Below are 19,791 nucleotides of genomic sequence, written 5' to 3' on the forward strand. Positions count from 1 at the left end.
GATTGATGAAACACTAAACACCAGGCCTGAGTTGTGTAACTCAACTTCAACCAGTTTACAAGGGAAAGGATCAGTTTGAACTTTTTAACCCCCTGCTGGTGGGATTAACCAGTGCCTCAGTTCGTGGGGACCAGAGGTTGGCCGGTTCAGGTCCCACACCTCTGGTCCCACACGGACCAAGTATGGAGTGTGGACTGGTATCTTGACAGGAGCCAGTTCAGATTCTGGTCATTTCAGGCCTATGTCTGTGAAATAACAAGGAGTGACAAAACGTAATTTCCAGAGGAAATAAAGTAATTATGTCATTAAAGTGACGTAAAACAAAGCTGTCCGAAAAACAAAACAATTAACATTGCCGCAGGCTCTTAAAGATCCATTGCGACTAACTGAATGGTCAATGGGATTACACTAACGGGATCAGGAAAGTGCTCAATGCTTTAAATAACTTGATCGGTTACTTAAGTGTTCTCACGTGAGGGAGAGTCATAGAAGACATTTAAACTCATCACATCTATAGACCTTCAGAAGTCATTCAACAAAATGAGTTGTTTTTAGTTAGTTATTGAGTGTAACATTAAATAATTGAATTAGTGCAACAAAAAAAAACGTTCACTGCTCACATAACCTGAGATTAAAGTGAAGTTGATTCCTTTGTACAACAATCAATGTTGTATAAAGGAATCAATTACTGTACATACACCATCTCTGATAAGCTCCTGTTGCTGTCTTATTAAGTTTACCGGTCATGTAGAGGGAGAAGAGTACACCCCAGAGGTTAGAAGTCAGAATATAAACTTATACTTATATAAACTGTACTTATATAAAGGGCCAAGGTTATGGCAATACGTACTAACAGAAACCAAACACCCGAGAGAACTGGACATCAGTTAAACCACTGAAGACCTCAGTGTTTCATCAAAACACGAAAACGAAAATATAAAAGTGCATGATCTTTATTGGATATACTGTGAAGAGCCGTCCAGGGCGGCACAAAATGGCAGCAGAACAATGAATGTATAAGGCTCCTTTTCACTAACAATGAAACTGGTCTTTGACTCGATTTTTGGCTTTTCTGCCAGAACATAAAGAGGAACACCTGCAAAAGATAAAACATAGCATTTGTAAATAGATGAACCAGTCCGTTACGTCTTTTTCCCCCATTCACAACCAAATCCCCCGTGTTCATATCATACACCACCACTGTCGAAGGCCATCGGTGAAAAGCCCAACCTCGACCCCTGAGATGAACTATCCCACGTGCCATCGGTAAAAGAACACGGTGAACAGCAGGGAGTGCTAAAAAAACATGAATGAAAAGTAAAGTGGATAACAAAAATGTTATAAATACCAATGGAATGGAATTTATTAATTGTAATATTTACGCTTATTTTTCTGCACCATCATATTTCTAGAGTTTATTCAGTGTACAAATATTAAACATAGAATTATGTGTATATTGTGTACAGTAGCATGTATTCATGAAAATATTTCTGAAAAACACCATCCACCCTGTGCTTCCCACTTAAATCCATCTCTACGGCTGTAATTCTATGCTGCCTAGTCTTGGTTTTGCACTTGAGTCCCATGTTTCCGACACCAAAAACAAGGCCAAGGCTGCGTACTGATCATCTGCTGTGTTGCTCAATAGTGCAGCAGACATTACGGGTCCCTTTTCATATGTGGTCTGTTGCTGTGCCCACACTATCAGGCAGGGCTTTGCTGCGGAGTTATTGGACGCAAAGCCTTAGATTCCCAGGTTTATGTCTCCCTCTAGGGGGCGGATTGAAACAGATTCACTCAGCTTCTGGCCCAGACGCCTCAGCTCTTTCTCCTAGTTGTATAAAGAGGGACCACTTACCCTCAACAATTCGGCATCATCTTTGGCTTTGCAGTTTTTGAAGTTATATCTGAAAGCAGTAAGTCTCACATACAGTAGATGTGAGGGCATCTACTGCACAGCACACACGGGTTCATGCCGAGTATGTGTGCGTGCGTGAAAGCCTTACGCCCAGTGAACCTGAGCTCCTGCCGTCGAGTGCCGCTTGGCCTCCTTGATGGAGAAGGCCTCTTGCTCCTCGCTTATCTCCTTCATCCTCTTCTCATCCAGAAACAACACCAAGGAGTCCCTCATGTCCACCACGTCGATCATCTGTTGAAGGACCCGGTCTTCTTCTGCCTGCTGCTCTGCTGTCTTGTCTGCCAGACAACACATGTGCACACTTTAAGGAGGCAACAATCAATATCTTTATAACAACAATGACCCGATGGCAATGTGAAAATAATGCGACAGGGGTTGCTCGTTCAGATAATTATGGCTTAAATCTGCAGCTCCCTTCAGCGTTAGAGTTTTATAGTGAGTTCAGTTCAGTGTTCAGCGCTCCGAACTTCAGCTTAACTGATTCACTTCACCCTCACCCTACAAAGCTCTAAAACAACGCCGTACACTACCACGCAGTTAGAGAGCTGTTGAACAAGGAGGAGCATCCAGCAGCTGAAGAGACAGATACTAGTCTCAGGAGTTGGTAGAGACCAAAAACAGAGCTAGAGGGAAGTGAATATGAGACTTTCATTCATCAGGTGGACAGAAACACTACTCCAAATGAACGATATTGTTGTGTAAACAAGCAGCTGTTTGCTCATAAGTATGGATGAAATGATTGCTGTTTTTTCGGACTGGCATTTCAAAGTTCAGCCAAAGCTAATAAGTACGATTTACTACAAAATACACGGATTGGGTGAACAGGGCCACGTTGTCATTAGAAAAGGAAAAACATGCAATGATTGTCTCAATAGCCTTGGCTTAACACACCTGCTACTTGGCTTGCTCTCTTCTAACTGCTTTAAAATCAATAGGACTATTCAAGAAGCACACCAAAGTGCACACCAAAGTACACACCATCCAGTTCCATGTATTTCCTGAGCTCCGAATCCAACATGCTCTGCTTGTCTTCGAGTTCCAGCTGTCGAGACCTGAGAGAAACACAAACATCCTGCTGTAGCTGCAGGTCATCACACGGCCACGTGACAAACGGAGTCTGACTGTAAACCAGACGGGTGACCACCAAGAGGAGAACAAACAGTAACCACCGTGTTTTGATGTGGACACGCCCTGCTCTTATGTGGTTAATGTGTCACTTCTACTTTGCACAAAAGCAGTGTTGTATTCTCAGCGTGACGACTCGGGCTTATTAAGAGTTTTTAAAATTTATTTGCAAGGTGTACACTCACGCCACCATGAGGTCAGACTCCTCAGACACCAACGCGTTCTTCTCGTGGACGAGTTGGATCCAATGCTCAATCATCTGCGGAGAGCCGCTGCTGCCTAGAGGTGGAGAAATACAGTGTCTGGGTATCTGCGTTTGATGTTCGTTTGGAAAGTTGGAAAGAAAAAGAGGAAGACGGGTTTTTATGGAAATTCTAAATATAGTGATGTGCTGCGTGTGACACAACAGCCACATGAGTGAGCGCATCTACAGGGTTCTTGAGGCTGGTCCAATGCGAATTCAGCGGACTTGTAAAAATTAAAAGGTAAACATTTTAACCCCATCAATATACATGTATTTAGTATTTTAGTACTGTATTTATAGTGCTCATAATATTATTTTTTTAAATGGAAACACCTGGTGTTTATTTATAATTAACTAAAAGCATAGTTACCATTTGCAGAGCAGACACTCTCTAGTTTACTTATTTATTTATTCATGCATTTATGTATTTATAAAATCAACAGCAGCTCACTTGTGCTTTCGCTCCACTTCCTATTACCAGAAGAAGAGATAGGACTTAATATAATTTACAAGTCAGCATCTTATTCCAGCATAAAACAACCACTTTTGGTTGCATGGAAATCATTTTAAACTGTAAATCGGGGTCATTTTTTCATAACAAAATATGAAAAATGGGAGCCTGCTGTTGACGCGTGGGTCTTACCAGCCTCTCCACGCAGGGTTCTCTCCAGCACTACACCTTTATCTTCCAAGTCCTTGAAGGTCACCTCGATCTCCTCCAGTCTCCTCTGGATGGACTGCGAAGCAGAGACAAGAAACCGTAAGAAAGGTGCTTGAGCAAATATTGACACATTATTCCTTCATGATGGTATTTATTGATGCCACTTTTCTGCAATAGCCATTCAATATACATACATTCTATAGTAATTTATCTGAAAAGTAATTTCCATTGTTAGCGGCGGAGTCCGCCATTCCCACGCTGGGTTCAAATTGCCGACCGAAGCGCGAGAGATTCACAATGTATGTAATGTATGTTCACAATGTATTGTGAAGAAGCCACTGGAAACATATCAGTCACACCAAAAGTGAATCAAAAAGATGTATTCAAAACAATCATGGGCATTGTCAGGTTGTTTAGGTTTCCCTCTTCTTCTTCCTTTTTTAAAATCTTTTACAGTGGATCCGTTTTAAATAATGACGGGAGTTTTGGGACGAGAGTGAGCAGGAACACTAAGCTTTTAGATGAAGAGTTGCGCAGTGTGCAGCATGAAATCAGACCGTAGTTGCTCATGGCGTGATGTAAAAATAGACTATTGACTGACTTCTTTATTACATCAACTTGTATATCTGACAAAGTAGCTACTGCACAGGGAGTGTTTGCTGCCCCCAGGACAGTGAGGCCTATAGCATTAAACCACACTTGCTGTTACCACAAGTAACCACGGGTGTCACCAAATCAGCCAGGAATGAAATCTCAAGGATAACAACTCTAACATACAAAACAATATCCAAAAACAAAATTGATACACTTAACCTCACAGCACAAATGTATGAATTGTATATTCATATACAAGTGAATTGCTTCAGTGAGTGAAGTTGGAGAATAAAACATGGATGAGCTGTGAGTATTGGAACGCTGTGAGAGACACTGACCTGGGCATTGCGCAATCGCTGTAATTCGCTCATCTTGGCCCGCCGCTCTAGTGTCCTCGTCTTCATCAACTCCATTTTCTCAGCCTCAACCGGGTCTGACGGCACAGTCTGAAACTAAATTCAAAGTGTCAGTACTGTAGGTCTACTGCTGTTTAAATGTAGCAGGCTCACTACCATATGAATATGAAAATATCAGCTCCATCCCTCCCCTTACTTTCTCATCAAATAAGTCAACATCATCGTGCTCAAACATCTCATCGTCGTCATCATCATCATCATCTCCATCATCATCTCCATCGGCGCCCTCTTCTGAGGTGCTGTGAGCGTGTCTGAATGTTGTTTCTGTGGTACAAATGGAAGAAAGATGTTGTGAGAAGTGTTACACAGCAAAAGTATTTCCTCCTGCAACCAGCAATCTTTTTCTTCACCAAGGATCAAAGAGAACGAGTCCTTACTTACCCACTCTCCCTGGACGATTAATGTGGACACTGAGCCGGGTGTCTCTGCTGATTCTCGGAGAAGAGAGATTCCAGGGGGAGAACTTGGATCGTACCCTGGTCTGCATCTCTTTCCTCCTGAAGCAGCGCCGATTCCTCTTCTCCCGGATGTGATTTGCGGCGCTCCCACTCCAGTAGCCCTCCTCCTCTTGCCCATCGAGGCCCTGTGGTTTAGGGGGGCTTGGAACTCCTGCAGTTGCAGAGGAAGAGGAGCAGGAGGAGGATCCACCGGGGGTCTCTGAGTCAGAGTCCACGCTGAGGCTCTGGAGGTTCACTAGTTGGCCTTTCTCCTCATCGGTCAGCTTGAGCTTTCGGAGTGACTGCTTCGGACGGGAGTCTGGGGCTGCCTTAGAGATCTCTTTTGTCGGGGTTGGAGATGAACGGTTTTCTGGTGTCGAGGGGTTAACAATGTGGACTGTGCGAGGTTTTGCTATTGGAGGAGAGGGCTGATGGCTGGGTGTGGTCTGATGAGAGAGGCGGGGCTTTGGCACAGGATAGGACACGGCCTCCTCCTTAGATGGAGGATGTATGGGAGTTTCTGATGTATGTGGTTGTTGGGAGTCCTCTTTGGATTCAAGTACCCGGTGGTCCTGTCCTTCAGGTTTATGTGACTGTGAGTGAGCAGAGGGACCGCAGTCCAGAGTATGCCCATACTCCTCATCTGATGGAGACGGTGTATAATCATCACTGGAAAGCCTGTTCTCCTCATTTGTTCCTTCGTGTACCTGAATACAAAAATGTTATTGTAAAAAAAAGACAAAGAAAGAGCACAAATTCCTGTTTAATATGTTTTGTTCCTCAGACTACAGTTGCTTAGACACAAACATCCTCATTAGTTGGGCGTAACTGTGAAGGAGTAGGCACCATGAGGATGATATATCGTGCAACAGAAGATTGTGGATCACGAGCATTACGAACAGAGGGATCCGGCATGGAGTCCCGAGCAGCAAGCTACACAACGGTTTACATCTGCTCTGTTCAGTGACCCACCTTAGACGATGTTTCCGGCCCGTCTTCCAGCTCTTCAGAGTGCAGCTCACAGTAAAATCTCCCTGAGGGGTCATCACAGACAAAAGCAATAAAAAGGAGTTGAAAAGTCGGAGACAAGTGAATGTTGACGTGCTAACGAGAAAATGCCTGCTGTTTTTCGTAATGATTAATGTCCTTTCAGTCTAAATGGAAACCCCTTTTTAAAAAAAAGGGTCTTGGTACAAATTATTAATTTCATGAATGAATAAGTGATACTCCACTTATCAATTAACATAGCTGTTTAAAGCACAAATACAAGTGCGTTACACTGAGCAACAAAACATTAACTGCTTAAACCGAGGATGGAGAAAACTAAAGAGGCTGCTAAATAACATAACACAGATATTACACCAAACATGTACAGCTACTTGGGGAAACCTTGAGAATCACAACAATATTTTGAATGGATGCTTGTGTCCAAAGAGCTCCTGTGAACATATGACACTTTATCTTTTTATTCATTTGACAAACCTGTAGGCTGGTCAAAGGTGTATCCTCCCAGTCTGAGAGTGATGCCGCACCGATGGCAGGTGAAGCAGCTCCGATGGAAGAACTGGCCCTCAGCGCTGATGCGCTCCAGCACGTAGACCCTCCGAGCACAGAAGTAACACTCCTCACTGTTCGTCATGGACAGAACAGCACCAGGTTCAGGATCGGGAGCGGGATCGGGTGTGGGACTGAGCGCAGGGCACACGGGAGGCGACACCGTCTGAGGGGAAAAGGCAGAGTTAAATTCAGTGACGCCACACTGGCAAAAAAAATAAAAGAATTGTTACAGAAAGCTACACAACGCACACTGTCCTCATCGCCCATCCTCGTCTCTCTACTCCTTTTCTGAGATGCCAGCTTTTCCTGTAGAGGAAATAAGAAAAACTATTTTACTGATTATGTGGAGAACATTCAAACCATTACAATGACTTGACTAGCAAACCACTTTCCTTGTTATAGCATCTAACAATTCGTCCCTAAATAACGGATGCGAGTCACGGACAGCAACAGAACACAGACTGAAGGCCCAGACGTGAACTCCAGCCAACCAGCCAGCGTGTTTGAAAAATATCTTTATCAAACATTTCTCGGCGCTGTGTAAACAGTGAGCACAGTGTCACAGCGGGCGTACCTTGCGTCTTTGCAGAGAGTTGTGCTTCAGCTTGTTCAGGAAAAAGACAGCAGACTGTGTCTTGGCGAGAGACTGAGGCTTGGACGACGGCAGGAAGGCTGCAGGGTCTGCAGCCGAGAGATATTGAAAGAAAGAAAAAGAGGGGGACACACACCAAATTCAGTTACTATAGCACTAGGCTGCACACCAAAAGACACCTGAGCCTTAGTGTTGGCCTACTTGCAGCGCTGCATACAGCAGCTCAAAATATTCTGAGAGTGCCTTCTTTAATATCTCCACGGTACATCTTTTTATGCTGATACTGTCAGAAATATAAATAACCCATCCAACTTGTCTTGTCTGTAGCGCCACAGCAGCCGAATTTAACTTGTCAATCCACATAAAAACTCCTCAGCTCCTGTCCTGACCACCACTCCCATCCTTTCAGCATTCAGATAAGGTTACCGGAGAGTGACAGCTCCCTCCTGCCTGCACATCAGGCGGCGGATCCCAAGCAGAGCAGCATCACACAGACACAGAGAGCGTTTATCACACCCACTTCAGCTCATTTCAGTGCCTCCAAACGCTGGGCTCAAAAATGTACGCTTGCACAAAACTCCCCATGCTGCAAAGACTGTAAAAACAATAATACCTCTGCTACAAAGAGCCAGGAGAAAATCCTCCTTCAGTGCAGGAATAGTAGATCCTGTTCAAGAGAAGCTAGTCCCATCAGACCTGATAAACCAGGTCCACACGGTGCCTGTTTGCTCTGTCTGCTGCTGCTGTTGCTCGGCTGGCTTAGTGCAGGAGAACAGCGCTGCCACTAAGCACAGCACTGGCCATTTAAGCCAAATGAATTCTGGGTAGCAGGCTCTTAAAGAGACAGCAGTGATTTGATCACTTCTCAACCCATCTTAGTGGGAAGGCACATGACCCTTTTAAGATGCTAATGCTTTGCAGTGTCTGTGCAACCAATATTAATGCAGCGGTCACCAAAAGCTAGCTTCAGAAATACATCATGATCTATATATAGCATTTAAAACATATATATACATACATACATACATATTAAAAGGTGGTAAATTGCTAAAGTGTTTTTTTACCCTTAAACTTTACCTTTTGCTGGAACAGTGAAGGCATTTTGGACCTGTGTGAGGTAGAGGACCATGGACAACTTGTCTATCTGATCACTTTTGGCTAAGTCACTGGCAGACATGACAGGCGGGATGCCCAGCTCCTTCTCTAAGATACCGAAGGCCAGTTGGTGGTTGTGAACAGCACTGGACTCACCCAGGGAGGACATGTCACTGTGTAGGAATTAGAAAAACTGGGATTACTCTACATTATTAATGATAGACAGTCTTTTCCCAGCAAAGATGACAATCACATGTCATGTGTTAAATGCAAATACTTCATGCAAACATCGGTCAATGAGCTTTGTCAAAGTAACTCAATCAAAACCAATACATACAGCATCCTGCTGTTCAATGAATACCAAGCTAATGCCAGGGGAGCAACTCACATGAGCTTAGGTCTGAAGTGGTGGATCAGCGCACACAGAGCCAGCCCGGACCTCCAGGATTGGGTAAAATCATTTATATTCACATGCTCATAACCCGCAGTGTGCTTCTGACACCATCTCAACAACTCTTCAAAGCCATTGACGGAATCTGCAGTGACAAACAAAGACAAATCATCAAGACAATGCTCTACAACCACAGTCAGGTGGGTTCAGAGTCATAAAAACATCCCTCTCTGGTGTGTAAAGATGGTGTGAGTGAATTGTTTGTTTTACGAGGCATCATTGTTGACCTCAAAGTGCTTCCTGCTTTACTTAACACAGCTGAATATAGCCGTCGTACAGGCCTCGAGTGCCGGCATGATGAAGAGCAGCTGACCTTGACGCACTGGAGACAACCGGCTCTTCTGATTCTTGATCGATGGATTGAATTTATCAACATCATATAGGTGCTGCACCTAAATACAGTGACAGGTTGATCAATCAACATTCAGCAATTAACTCTTAAGCAGTTCATCAAACTGAATTTGTAAAGCACATCAAATATACTCTTTAATCCAACCAATACTTGTTATTTACTGTGACCAATTCAAGACCTAACAATTATACTTTGTGAGAATCAAAACCACTGTGTAGCCACAGAAATGATGACTATTAGCAGTTTTACTTCAATGACAACACGTATATAAAACTCTTAATACAGAGGAAAAACAGCTATGGAGCAGTTACTCAAGCAAATACTTATTTCCATAGTATTAGGACAGAAAGCAAAGTCTATTTGTTAACATTGCTCTGCTTTTACTCAACAGAGATTTGAATCAAGGCAGCAGATTACTGCTGCCTTACATTCATTTTTTCCTCTAATTTATTTTCAAAAATGACATGTCGGGGAGCTTTATTCATTTATTTTTCATGACACAACTGTCATTGCATCCTGTCACTGCTTTGTAAAAAGTAAAGAGTTTGAGTGGACACCCATGAAGACACTAATAATAATTTCCCTGAAACGGTTTGGCTATTAGCGCCGATCTTTGTGAATTGGACTGTTTTTGCAATGAGGCATATTTGCATAGAAAAGGGGCAGATTTTGTGCTAAATGTGTGAGTATCACCCGAGTTAAACACATGCAAGTAGCACAGGAGCACAGAGACACTACTTGCTTGGCAGCACAGTTAGTTCATTTCACTCTTTGCAGGTGCTTTGAGAATTATGTTTCTTTTTGTCATAATTGTGCCGGTTTAGCGGCCGCAAAAGCCAGGCCAACCTTTTGTGAATTTGCTCCCGAGTGTAGTCTGTAATCTGTTGCCTTGATTCAAATCTCTGTTGAGTAAATAAAGGATAACAGTCCTGACCTGGTTGGTCTGGATGGATGAGAGGTTGGCTCTTGTGTACCGCGTTTTGGGGTCAATGCTGTAACCAGCGTAGTTTTTGCTGGTGTTTTCTGGTGTGGTCTGGGACAGCACCTGGTAGATACTTTCACTGTGAAGAAACAAAAACAGAGTCATTTAAAGCCAAGCACATATACATATATACATACACATATATATATACATATATACACACACATATATACACACACACACATTATATACATATATATACATATATATATATACACACACACACACACACACATTATATATATATATATACACACACACACACACACATTATATACATATATACACACACACACACACACACACACATACATACACACGGGTGAGTTTAGAGATCACCGTGCACATTTTTGACTTCACACTAGATGAACAGAAACAGAAGTCTTCAAAAATAACTTCAACATGTAAAAAATGTTAGGAATGGTCTGGGATTAGCATGTACACCCTTATATTCTGAACTAGATGAAAAATGAACCATCGTTTATGTGGTTGAATACAACCAGTGAGTTTCTGAACACTTTATTGTGTATTCTCGTCAGGTTTACCACGGCAGATTCTTAGTTAGGAGTTAACATGACTTCTGTCAAACACCATTTTCAAAATGTTTAAATCCTCTTTAGTTTCCCTAAAACTAAATATCGTACTAACCGTAAAACCTCTGGTTTATACTGTGTGTGTCTGAGAAACAGAAAGTAACACTTTGTTAAATTTGCAAACACAAATATAGCGAGTAAGAAACAGGAAGTAGCTGCATCATGCGATTGTCTGTATAGCTTGCTGCTTTGTAGTTTTAAGAAACCGGCTCACCGCTCAGCCAGGACCTTGAAATGTGGGACCCCCATGCCCCAGCTCCTCACCATCCACGCTGTGTCAAAAGAAGCTAGAAACCCACGGGCAATACCTGTGCCCAGAGGCCAGAAAGGCTGCAGAGAACAGAGCAGAACTTATTGGAACATAATCTTACAGTCGACAGCATGTCATGTATTAAAACTTATGGGACAAAAAAACAAACAGCTGCCCGGCTTTTCATGCAAACTCTACAGAATAGCTTAACTTCCGAATAATCATTGTCTTCATGTAAACAACAATAAGAGTTCATGGCTACGCTAGCTGCTTTGTCAGGATGTAGTCGGACACACTGGTTTTTTAAGCTAAACATCAGAAAGCAAACATGTTCACAATGAAAATGCTAACATGCTGATGTTTCACAAATATAAGGTTTCCCATGTTTACCATCTTAGTTTAGCATGCTAACATATGCTAATTAGGACAGCAAGTACTGCTGAAGCTGATGGGAATGTCAACAGTTTTGCAGATATCAATCTGTAAGATGAATCAGAATGTAGGATAGGCATGTATAAGCATTATGCTTCTGCCGATGCCTTTTCTGTCATATTGTATACTAAAATGTATGTAAGCTATATTTATTGTATTGTTTGTGATGGCTGAATAAAAAATAAAAACAATCCTTGACCTTTGAGCGCCAGTCAAAGTTTGTCCCAAATTTCATGGCAATCTTTTCACCCAGAACCACGAATGTGAATCTCACGGTGGCGCAAGAAAAGTCGGTGGATCACCAAACTCATTTCATCATCCGACAACCATGGATGTTTTTGTACGATATTTTCTGCCGAGCTGTCTAGTAAATGTCGAGATATTTCAGGGATTCATCTTCTGGGGACCATGAATGCATGCATGATTGCCAGCCCATTCATGGTTACTGAAATATTTCAGTCTAGATCAAAGTGCCTGACTGATCAACTGACATCACCCTCCCTTGAGGCACGCCGCTAGCGTGGCTAAAAATGTGAAGTCGGGTCAATTTTGCACCACATCTCTAAACATGTTGCCCCCCTACCTCCACCAGGCAATCTCCAACAAGACCCATCAACAATTTCTTCCCCCTCCTCTCCCGGACCAGCGAGGCATTCTCAGCACGCTGCATGCAGGTGAAGTCGAACATGGCCACGTCTGGCTGGCCGGCATGGTTCTTAGCAAACTGGAGGTCAGGCAGTTTGCCACCGGTGGAGAAGTAAGCGGCATCATGGGCGTAGCGGCACAGAGCCTCATGATCCATGTTCGCAGGAGCCAGCAGCTCCTCTGCTTCGCTGTAGTCCTGTAGAGACAGAGTGAGTGGTGCAATCTGATGAGTCACGGCATCTTGTTATGATTCTGAGTGACACTTCTTATATTTGGTTTACAGCTATGGGCCAGGATGCAGAGAGAGCGAGAGAGAGGAGATGATTGGCAGTTGATCTCTTCACACTGGAGCAGCTGCATGGCTGGTCCATCCATCTGGTTTGTTTAATTTTCCTCACTGGCCAGAGACGCAGCTCGTGCCAATAAGAATCACACTTTTTCTTGGTAATGGTAATGGCAATGTTGTTCTCACCTGTTTAATGACCCCCTTCTTCAGCAAGCTCTTCTTCTTGGCAGTCATGACAAAGTAGTGGGTGTCGTCTTTGTAGTAGACGATATTCTCCAAATCAATACCTGGAATGGAAAATGGCGAGGGAGCATGGTGGTCATAAAAAAAGAGAGCGAGACCAGCGCGGGAGAGTGGGAGAATCAGGAGGGCTGACTTCAAGAACATTTGGTATTTGAGAGGGATATGTTTCTACATGATTAGCTTGCTTATGGTGTTCTACTCGTTTCCCTGGTCAGAGTGAATTTATCATACAACTGGGTGCTATTAAGGCTATGAAGCCTCACATAATTCCTGTAAGGTTTGTTCAAAATCAAGGTGCAGAGTTAGTCAGTAAGCAAGGGCGGATTTCATCAGGGATAACGCTGTCACAGGAAATTAACCGAAGATTGGAACACAGATTAAAAGCCTCGCTGCCCTTTTCACACTCCACGTTGAACCCGACCAGACAGTGTGAACATTCATTTCATGCCTTGAGGGTTTCGTTCAGCGAGCCACAACAGCAGAGCAGTGTAATGAAAATAGGAGCGCTGATATTCTTATTAGAAATGTTATGGCTCAGTGATTCCTCTCATAATTCCTGTTCTCACTCAAGTGCAAGCCCGTGGTATAAAATAAGTTCATCTGAAGCAACTGATTTCCTCTTTTCGTGCTTCAATTGTACAGTTCACTGAAACGGAGCATGCGGTTGCCTCACTGCAAATAAAAGACGTCCGCTTCTCTTCCACGCAGCTGAACGTGACTGTAGATGTCATATGGATTCCTACCAGTCTCAGTGAGCAGCTCTTGGAAGAACTTCTGGTTGTAGATGCGCGCCACACCGCTGATCTCTGCTACATGGGCCTCTGCAGCCGTGTGTCTGTTGATGAAGTTGGTTGTGATGCCGATAGCCAGCTTGCCTCTCAGCTCCTTATGCTTAAAACCTGAGAGAGAAGAAAAGAGGAAACTGGGCTGATGAAAGCTCACTTATTGAACATAGCTGCCGGAGGAAGTTCTGTGACTGTGTGTAACCACCGGGCCTCGCAGAATTTCTAACTGCGGCTGTGTGTGCCCCCCAATTGCAACTGTGGGAACGAAAGTGATTCAAGGGTACGTGTATGTTTGTCTCACCATCAGGAACAAACCTGCCTCCTCCAGCAGAGATGAAGACGTCAAACTGGAAGGTAGCAGCAGGATGAGACCCCGGCTGCAGCTTGGCCATCCAGCCTGTAAGAAACACATCAAACTTTGATAATAACTTTGCTGCTTTGCATACTGATGGTTCAACTGTGTACTGAGAAAAAAAAACTAGCAGGCAGAGTGACTGCTGGTTGGCAAATGTAAGTACCGTACCGTTTTCTCCCGAGGGCTCAATCAAGCCCTGAAACTCCACTCCGGTGTGCACCTCCACCCCGAGGAGAAGACACACTTTCAATAGAATCAACTGCAGCTGACGGATGCCTGAAAACACACATGTGTATGTCATCGGAAAGGTTTGTGTGAGATATTCAAGACACAGAATACACAGTCAGTCGTGCAAACAGAAAGATATTGGGAGATAGGGCTGTGATAAATAATTGTTTCTAATAAAAACAGAGAAAAATGGCCGTCATGATTTCCCGGAGTCAAATGTGATGTCTTCAATTTGCTTTGTTTTGTCAGAGAACAGAGAAAAGCTGCACACCTCCCATTTGAGAAGCCTACATTTTGGTTGATAGTTGACCTAAATTATTGAAAATTTAAATTAAAACAAAATCTTATGATGATCCCTGGGAGCATTGCAAAACAACACCAGACCCACAGTGCAGGCCAGCCCATTAATTTGTCACTCACTGATGTGATCCAGCGACCCGGTGCAGAATTTGCCGTAGAACTTCTTGGCTCCGAGGCAGCGGAGGTCATAAATGGTGTAGGGCCACAGGTGGAGAACATTGTTCCTGGAGAAGCACTCTCTCTTCTCCAACACCACCACCTGAGCCCCCAGCAGGGACAGTTCGATGGCCGTTCTCAGCCCACATGGCCCAGCACCCAACACAAGACACTGAGAGAGCGAGAGAGAGCGAGAGAGAGCGAGAGAGAGAGAGAAAAGGCCAGCATGGGTGATATGATGCCAAACAAAGGATAAGGAAATGAGGTCATAAAAAGTCCTGCAGGGCAATCTGGGTGCAAAGTTACAAATGAAACCACATCATGGTTCAGATTTCCTTATTGTCCTGTTGCTGTTTTTTTAAACCTCAAGCCCTCGACATTGTGTGTTTCACAGTAAAACAAATGATGTAGTACCCTCCATGAGCCAATGAGTAGAATTTTTGAAATAGCTTGAAAGGACCATTGATAAGGTTGGTTTAAATCCGATCAGCAGCAAGTCCCCAAATAATCAGCATGATAAACAGATGAATGGAAAGGCTTGATGCGTTGTCCCTTCCCAATAGATTATTATAATGATATAGTAACAGATTACGGTTTGAATCATTTCAGTTCAGATAAAACTACAACACATACTATCTATAGTTGTGAATGCTGGCATGTTGTACCGATATTTTTATGAAACATTTTTGATCTGATAATTATCTGATATTACAGGTTTTCAGTGTTTTCCCCAGAATTCAGAAAAATCTCAAAAGCAGCATTTAGATTATGGAATGACAAAAAGTCCACATCTGGTGAGTGGTGGGTTTTACATTGTCATAATAAGAAATGAATAATGCATTCATACAACTGAACAATAAAACAAAACTAAAAAGTAACGAAACTGAACCAGAGTACATAAAAAGAATTATCAATATAAAATATTCTTCGACTAAAAAAGCCAGCCACATCCTTTTAAAATACAGGAAGACGAAGAGTGTCTAGTTGCCACTACCTTGTTTTTGGTGCAGGCTTTTCCTTGCTTGTAATCCGGGTGAGATGCCCTTTTGTCCAGCTTCTTCCACAGTTCTTTGGCCTTCCAGTAGTTCAGTCTCTCCTTTAATTTGATGTAGAAGCTCCTGAAATCCTTGGGATCGATGTCCAGTTGCCGGCAGAGTGCAGCAAAGTGTTGCTTCACATCCTTACAACTCTGGGCTTGGACGAAGAGGTCAAATGTAGCATGCGAAGGGTCGGCAGGGTCCTGGCTCGCCATAGTGGAGGATGACGGCCTCTGGGTTTGTTGGTTACCGGTAACTGTGAAAGAGGAGGTTAAATTAGAAACATTTAGAACTTCCTGCCTGCAGATAACTGGGTCGAGGGGATAGGATTACTGTAAATTATCAAAAGGGTTACAAAGTCCTTGATGCCTTTGTTGTTAACATTTATAGTCTTCTACCTCTTCTGTGCGGTGGGAAGTCTCCTCCTCATGGCCTGCTAAAATAATCCAGATGTTTAAATGCGTTTGGACTTCCTCGTCACCTAAGACACTGAGTCATGACTAACTTCCTCAATGTGTTTTCTGCGGCTCGCTGCATCTTTCCTTTTTTTACGACTGCTCTGCACTGAACAGCCCGCCCACAGCTGATGTGTTACTCTCACACACTGCCTCAGGAGGTGTGCCTGTCTTTAGTTTCAGGACGCAGGAGTCAAATGGAAACACACGGCTAAAACACATAGCGAGCAGCTGGAACTTTGGGATGGAATAACTGTTGAGTATCACCTCAACCAAAGAAGAAAAACTAGATGTGACACAAGTTAAAATGAGATATTAATAAGAATGTCTTGCTGTTGATAAGCATCGCACTATGGCAAGTACACGCAGTTCAGCGTAATGAAACACCATGTATTATTTTACACAAAACTAACAATAGATTCATCTGCCGACCATCTTCTCCATCAACTGGATTGATGGTTTGGTCTATAAAAACATCAGAAAACAGTGACCACATTTATTTGCAGCCCCAGCTGACTTCCTCAAATGTCTTGCTTTGTCCGACTAACAGTCCAAAGCCCAAAATAAATTAAATTGACTACAATGCAAGACAAGGAAAGGCAGCGAATTCTCTCATTTGAGAACCTGGAACAAACAGTGGATTACTAGAATAACTGCAGATTAATTTCCTGTCGAATTGACTCATCGTTGCAGCTCTAAACACAGGTGTAGAATAAAAAGCAGTTGTTTCTTCATTACAATTATTAAGTCAGAGCATGATCATTTTGAAAACTGCTAATGTTGATGTCAACATTAGCAACATTTGTAATTACTTTGGACATTTCTTATTATCAGAAACATTTGGTATAAAATAGAAGCTCACAATCTATCAATCAATATTTACTTAAGGGGGGTTATTTATAGAAACGACTGGCTCCACGACAGTCTTTTACATAAATATCATACTGCAACAATAAAAGCACTGTTTAAAAAGCACCGCTCCCACAGGACACATCTACCACATCGCAATGCTTTTTCTGGCAGCGACATGACATGCAGACACATGCCCACAGTGCAGTATGTGTGTACTTCACACATACTGCAGACGTTTCCTGGAAGTAAAACTCACGCATCACTTCCTGACGATAAACTGGCAGAAACTCCCCTCTGCTACTTACTCTGCAGCAGCCGGGCCTTCTCCACCTGAGACGCCGAGTCTATAATTACAGGCACGGACCACTGCAACATGTGTGTGCACAACTGTGCTTGAGTGTGAACCTGATGGAGACTGCATTAAGACAGCCATTCTTCCCTCACATTTCTTAACTGCTGTAGCTACTCACTTGGAACGGACATCTTGGTGACACAGCTTTTGAACAAACATGACGAGCTTAAACTCTTCTCGGTCTTCCTGTTTATTTGCATTACTGCCTTTCACTCTGTTGTATATGGTTCAAATTACTCAAACAAGTTACCACCTACAATAAAGCCCTCCATGGAGACCCAAATTATACTGACCTAACACAAAGGCGTCAACATGAACGTACAGCTGAGGTGAACATTATCCAGCTTTGATGCAAATCAGAATGTCTCATGATAAGCATCCAAAGGCATTCAAATATTTGATTTTTGAAGGATAATCATATTCTAAAATCAATAAACTTCCCATCTTCCGTTTCCATATATACTAAGTGCAATGTGGACACAACAAGAGCAAGTAAATAAGCTCCCAGGCAAGCACAGTGTTCAGTTACCTTCGGTCTGAAATGATTAATCTAGGTTGCATCGGTTAAAGTCTAACGGGCTACAAATGGAGGCAACGTTCTGCCGGAGCAAAAAAAAAAAAACATTTACCAAGAATGAAACGGCCTGTGAAGACAAGACAACCTGTCAAAACTAAAAATAACTCAGATGATCATCTTTTATGTAATTCTCAAGGAGGCTGCTGTATTTATACTCTGTTCTGATGCTTAGAACAGGAAATACAGCACACGCATAAAAGCATAAACTACTTCTCCTGTGGTTAGAATGACCTTTTGTGAGGCTCCTAAATATAGTTTGCAGAGAGTCATGCTGAATGAAGTGTCTTCTGTGGCAAAGATAAACACGTACACACACACACACACACACACACACAGTCATCATCATCTGACTTGAGTTAAGCAATTCTAGGCAAGAGACGAGTTTTAGCAGGAATTCTGTGGACAACATGAGGCAGAAGCAAACAGGATTTAAAAGGTGAATTTTCCTCGGCGCCATTGGATTGGATTGACCCACCTTGTTACATGTGTAAACTCTGCTCAGTGTGTCTGGCAGCGCAGCGTGAATCAGGATGTTGGATCAAACACTGGTCTCCAGCCTGGCAGGTTTTTTTGGAGAGGGGACACAGAGCGAGAGAGAGAGAGAAAAAAAACTAAAAAAACAGAAGGGGGAATGAGAGGGATGGAGAAAGGAGATGAAAAAAAAAATACACATATTTAATTTACTGCATTAATCTGGCTCCAACAGACATCCACGAGCTGTAGTGAGACATTCAAACATAGCCTTTGTAACCTCACACAATGATAGGAAGCTAATAAATGAACAGGAAGGTGTGGCACTGAATGAACAGGTTGTATTAGCAGCCAAATGTAAAATAATGCCACGAGAGCTGACGTCGAGGCAGCAAATATGATTTAAACATCCTGTATTTGACAGTGGAAGTGAACTATATACACACTGATACATTCTATGAATGCCACCAGAAAGTACCAGCACATCATCGGACTACAAAAACACACCGATACACGTTCAACCAAATAACTTATGAAATAACACGCAAAAATATCTCCGTGAACAACGACAACAAAGGAACGCCACACAGAATATTTTCTTACAAGTCAAATATGAGCAGTGTCGGATCACACAACGCGTCCAGAAGTTACATTAGCAGAGTTAGAAGCCGTGCTGGCACCGGGTGCCGGTTAAACTGTACCCGCTCTGTCGTTTCCATGTTTGTTTTTTTTAGCTTTTTTCTATTTTGGTTACAGGTATATATGAGTGCGCGCTGGCTCACCTGCGCCTCGCGCTCATACTGCACGAGTGCAGCCTCTTCCGGGACTTTCGGCGTAAACGCTACAGACACAGCAGCACGTGACGACCGGGAGGGTAGGCTTTTAAGGTGATATGGTTATCCCGAGGGCATCATAAATGACTCAGTGATACAATGGAATAATACAGCGTCTTCAAATCTGATAACAATAATGACAATGATAATGTGCTTTTGTATTTTTTGTACACCAGTGGTGGAGAGTAACTTACCTTACATTTACTGTACAAGTTGTACGAGACAACACCCTAATGTTGTATTGACATTGGCTTTACTTTCAGACCCACTGCCTTATGTGTAAAAGATTACATGCGTGTTTAATAAAACAAACAATATGCAAGGAAACTCTGACAAAACACGAGTCGTTACTGGTATTCTGTGTGATTTTCTCTCATCTGTTGAATAAATATAAATAGAAGTAAAGATTTTAAATAAGTGTAAAAGAAGAAGCTGTTGTTTTAAGTTGTTAAAGAGGACACACAGTTTCCAGGATTAGGAATAAACAGTTTTGAGCTACATACCGCATTAAAATGCT

The 19,791-nt window shown here is 42.8% G+C and overlaps 1 protein-coding gene across 4 annotated transcripts; it reads right to left on the minus strand.

Moving 5' to 3' along the window:
• Positions 1–956: 956 nt before the first annotated feature.
• On the minus strand, positions 957–19,265 carry mical1 (microtubule associated monooxygenase, calponin and LIM domain containing 1). 4 transcript variants are annotated; one of them, XR_013772153.1, is made up of 26 exons: positions 19,045–19,158; positions 18,446–18,581; positions 15,692–15,990; positions 14,662–14,869; positions 14,182–14,289; positions 13,960–14,055; positions 13,617–13,772; positions 12,817–12,917; positions 12,283–12,540; positions 11,232–11,347; positions 10,377–10,503; positions 9,404–9,482; positions 9,028–9,175; positions 8,622–8,812; positions 7,527–7,633; positions 7,202–7,258; positions 6,878–7,115; positions 6,368–6,429; positions 5,340–6,102; positions 5,095–5,222; positions 4,881–4,994; positions 3,931–4,024; positions 3,229–3,322; positions 2,897–2,970; positions 1,859–2,196; positions 957–1,096 (listed from the first exon to the last, which is right to left on the minus strand). XR_013772153.1 is itself a non-coding variant. In XM_079272738.1 (25 exons), exons 3-25 carry the CDS (start codon positions 15,947–15,949, stop codon positions 2,003–2,005), a joined length of 3,771 nt encoding a protein of 1,256 aa, XP_079128864.1. In that variant the 5' UTR covers positions 15,950–15,990; positions 18,446–18,581; positions 19,224–19,265; the 3' UTR covers positions 1,362–2,002. The 4 variants fall into 4 exon arrangements, 2 of the variants coding, with proteins under 2 accessions (XP_079128864.1, XP_079128863.1); XM_079272738.1 differs by lacking the exons at positions 957–1,096; positions 19,045–19,158 and adding an exon at positions 19,224–19,265 and having other exon boundaries at positions 1,362–2,196; XM_079272737.1 differs by lacking the exon at positions 957–1,096 and having other exon boundaries at positions 1,362–2,196.
• Positions 19,266–19,791: the final 526 nt, after the last annotated feature.

Source organism: Melanostigma gelatinosum (genome assembly GCF_949748355.1).
Source record: "Melanostigma gelatinosum genome assembly, chromosome: 8".
Lineage (NCBI taxonomy): Eukaryota > Metazoa > Chordata > Actinopteri > Perciformes > Zoarcidae > Melanostigma > Melanostigma gelatinosum.

Bases quoted from the DNA above. Each gene is read 5' to 3' on its own strand.
- mical1 (XM_079272738.1), bottom strand. From the start codon at position 15,949: ATGGCGAGCCAGGACCCTGCCGACCCTTCGCATGCTACATTTGACCTC. The intron at 14,870-15,691 runs GTAGTGGCAACT...TCGCTCTCTCAG, and splicing joins AAGCCTGCACCAAAAACAAG to TGTCTTGTGTTGGGTGCTGG. The intron at 12,541-12,816 runs GTGAGAACAACA...CTGTCTCTACAG, and splicing joins AGAAGGGGGTCATTAAACAG to GACTACAGCGAAGCAGAGGA.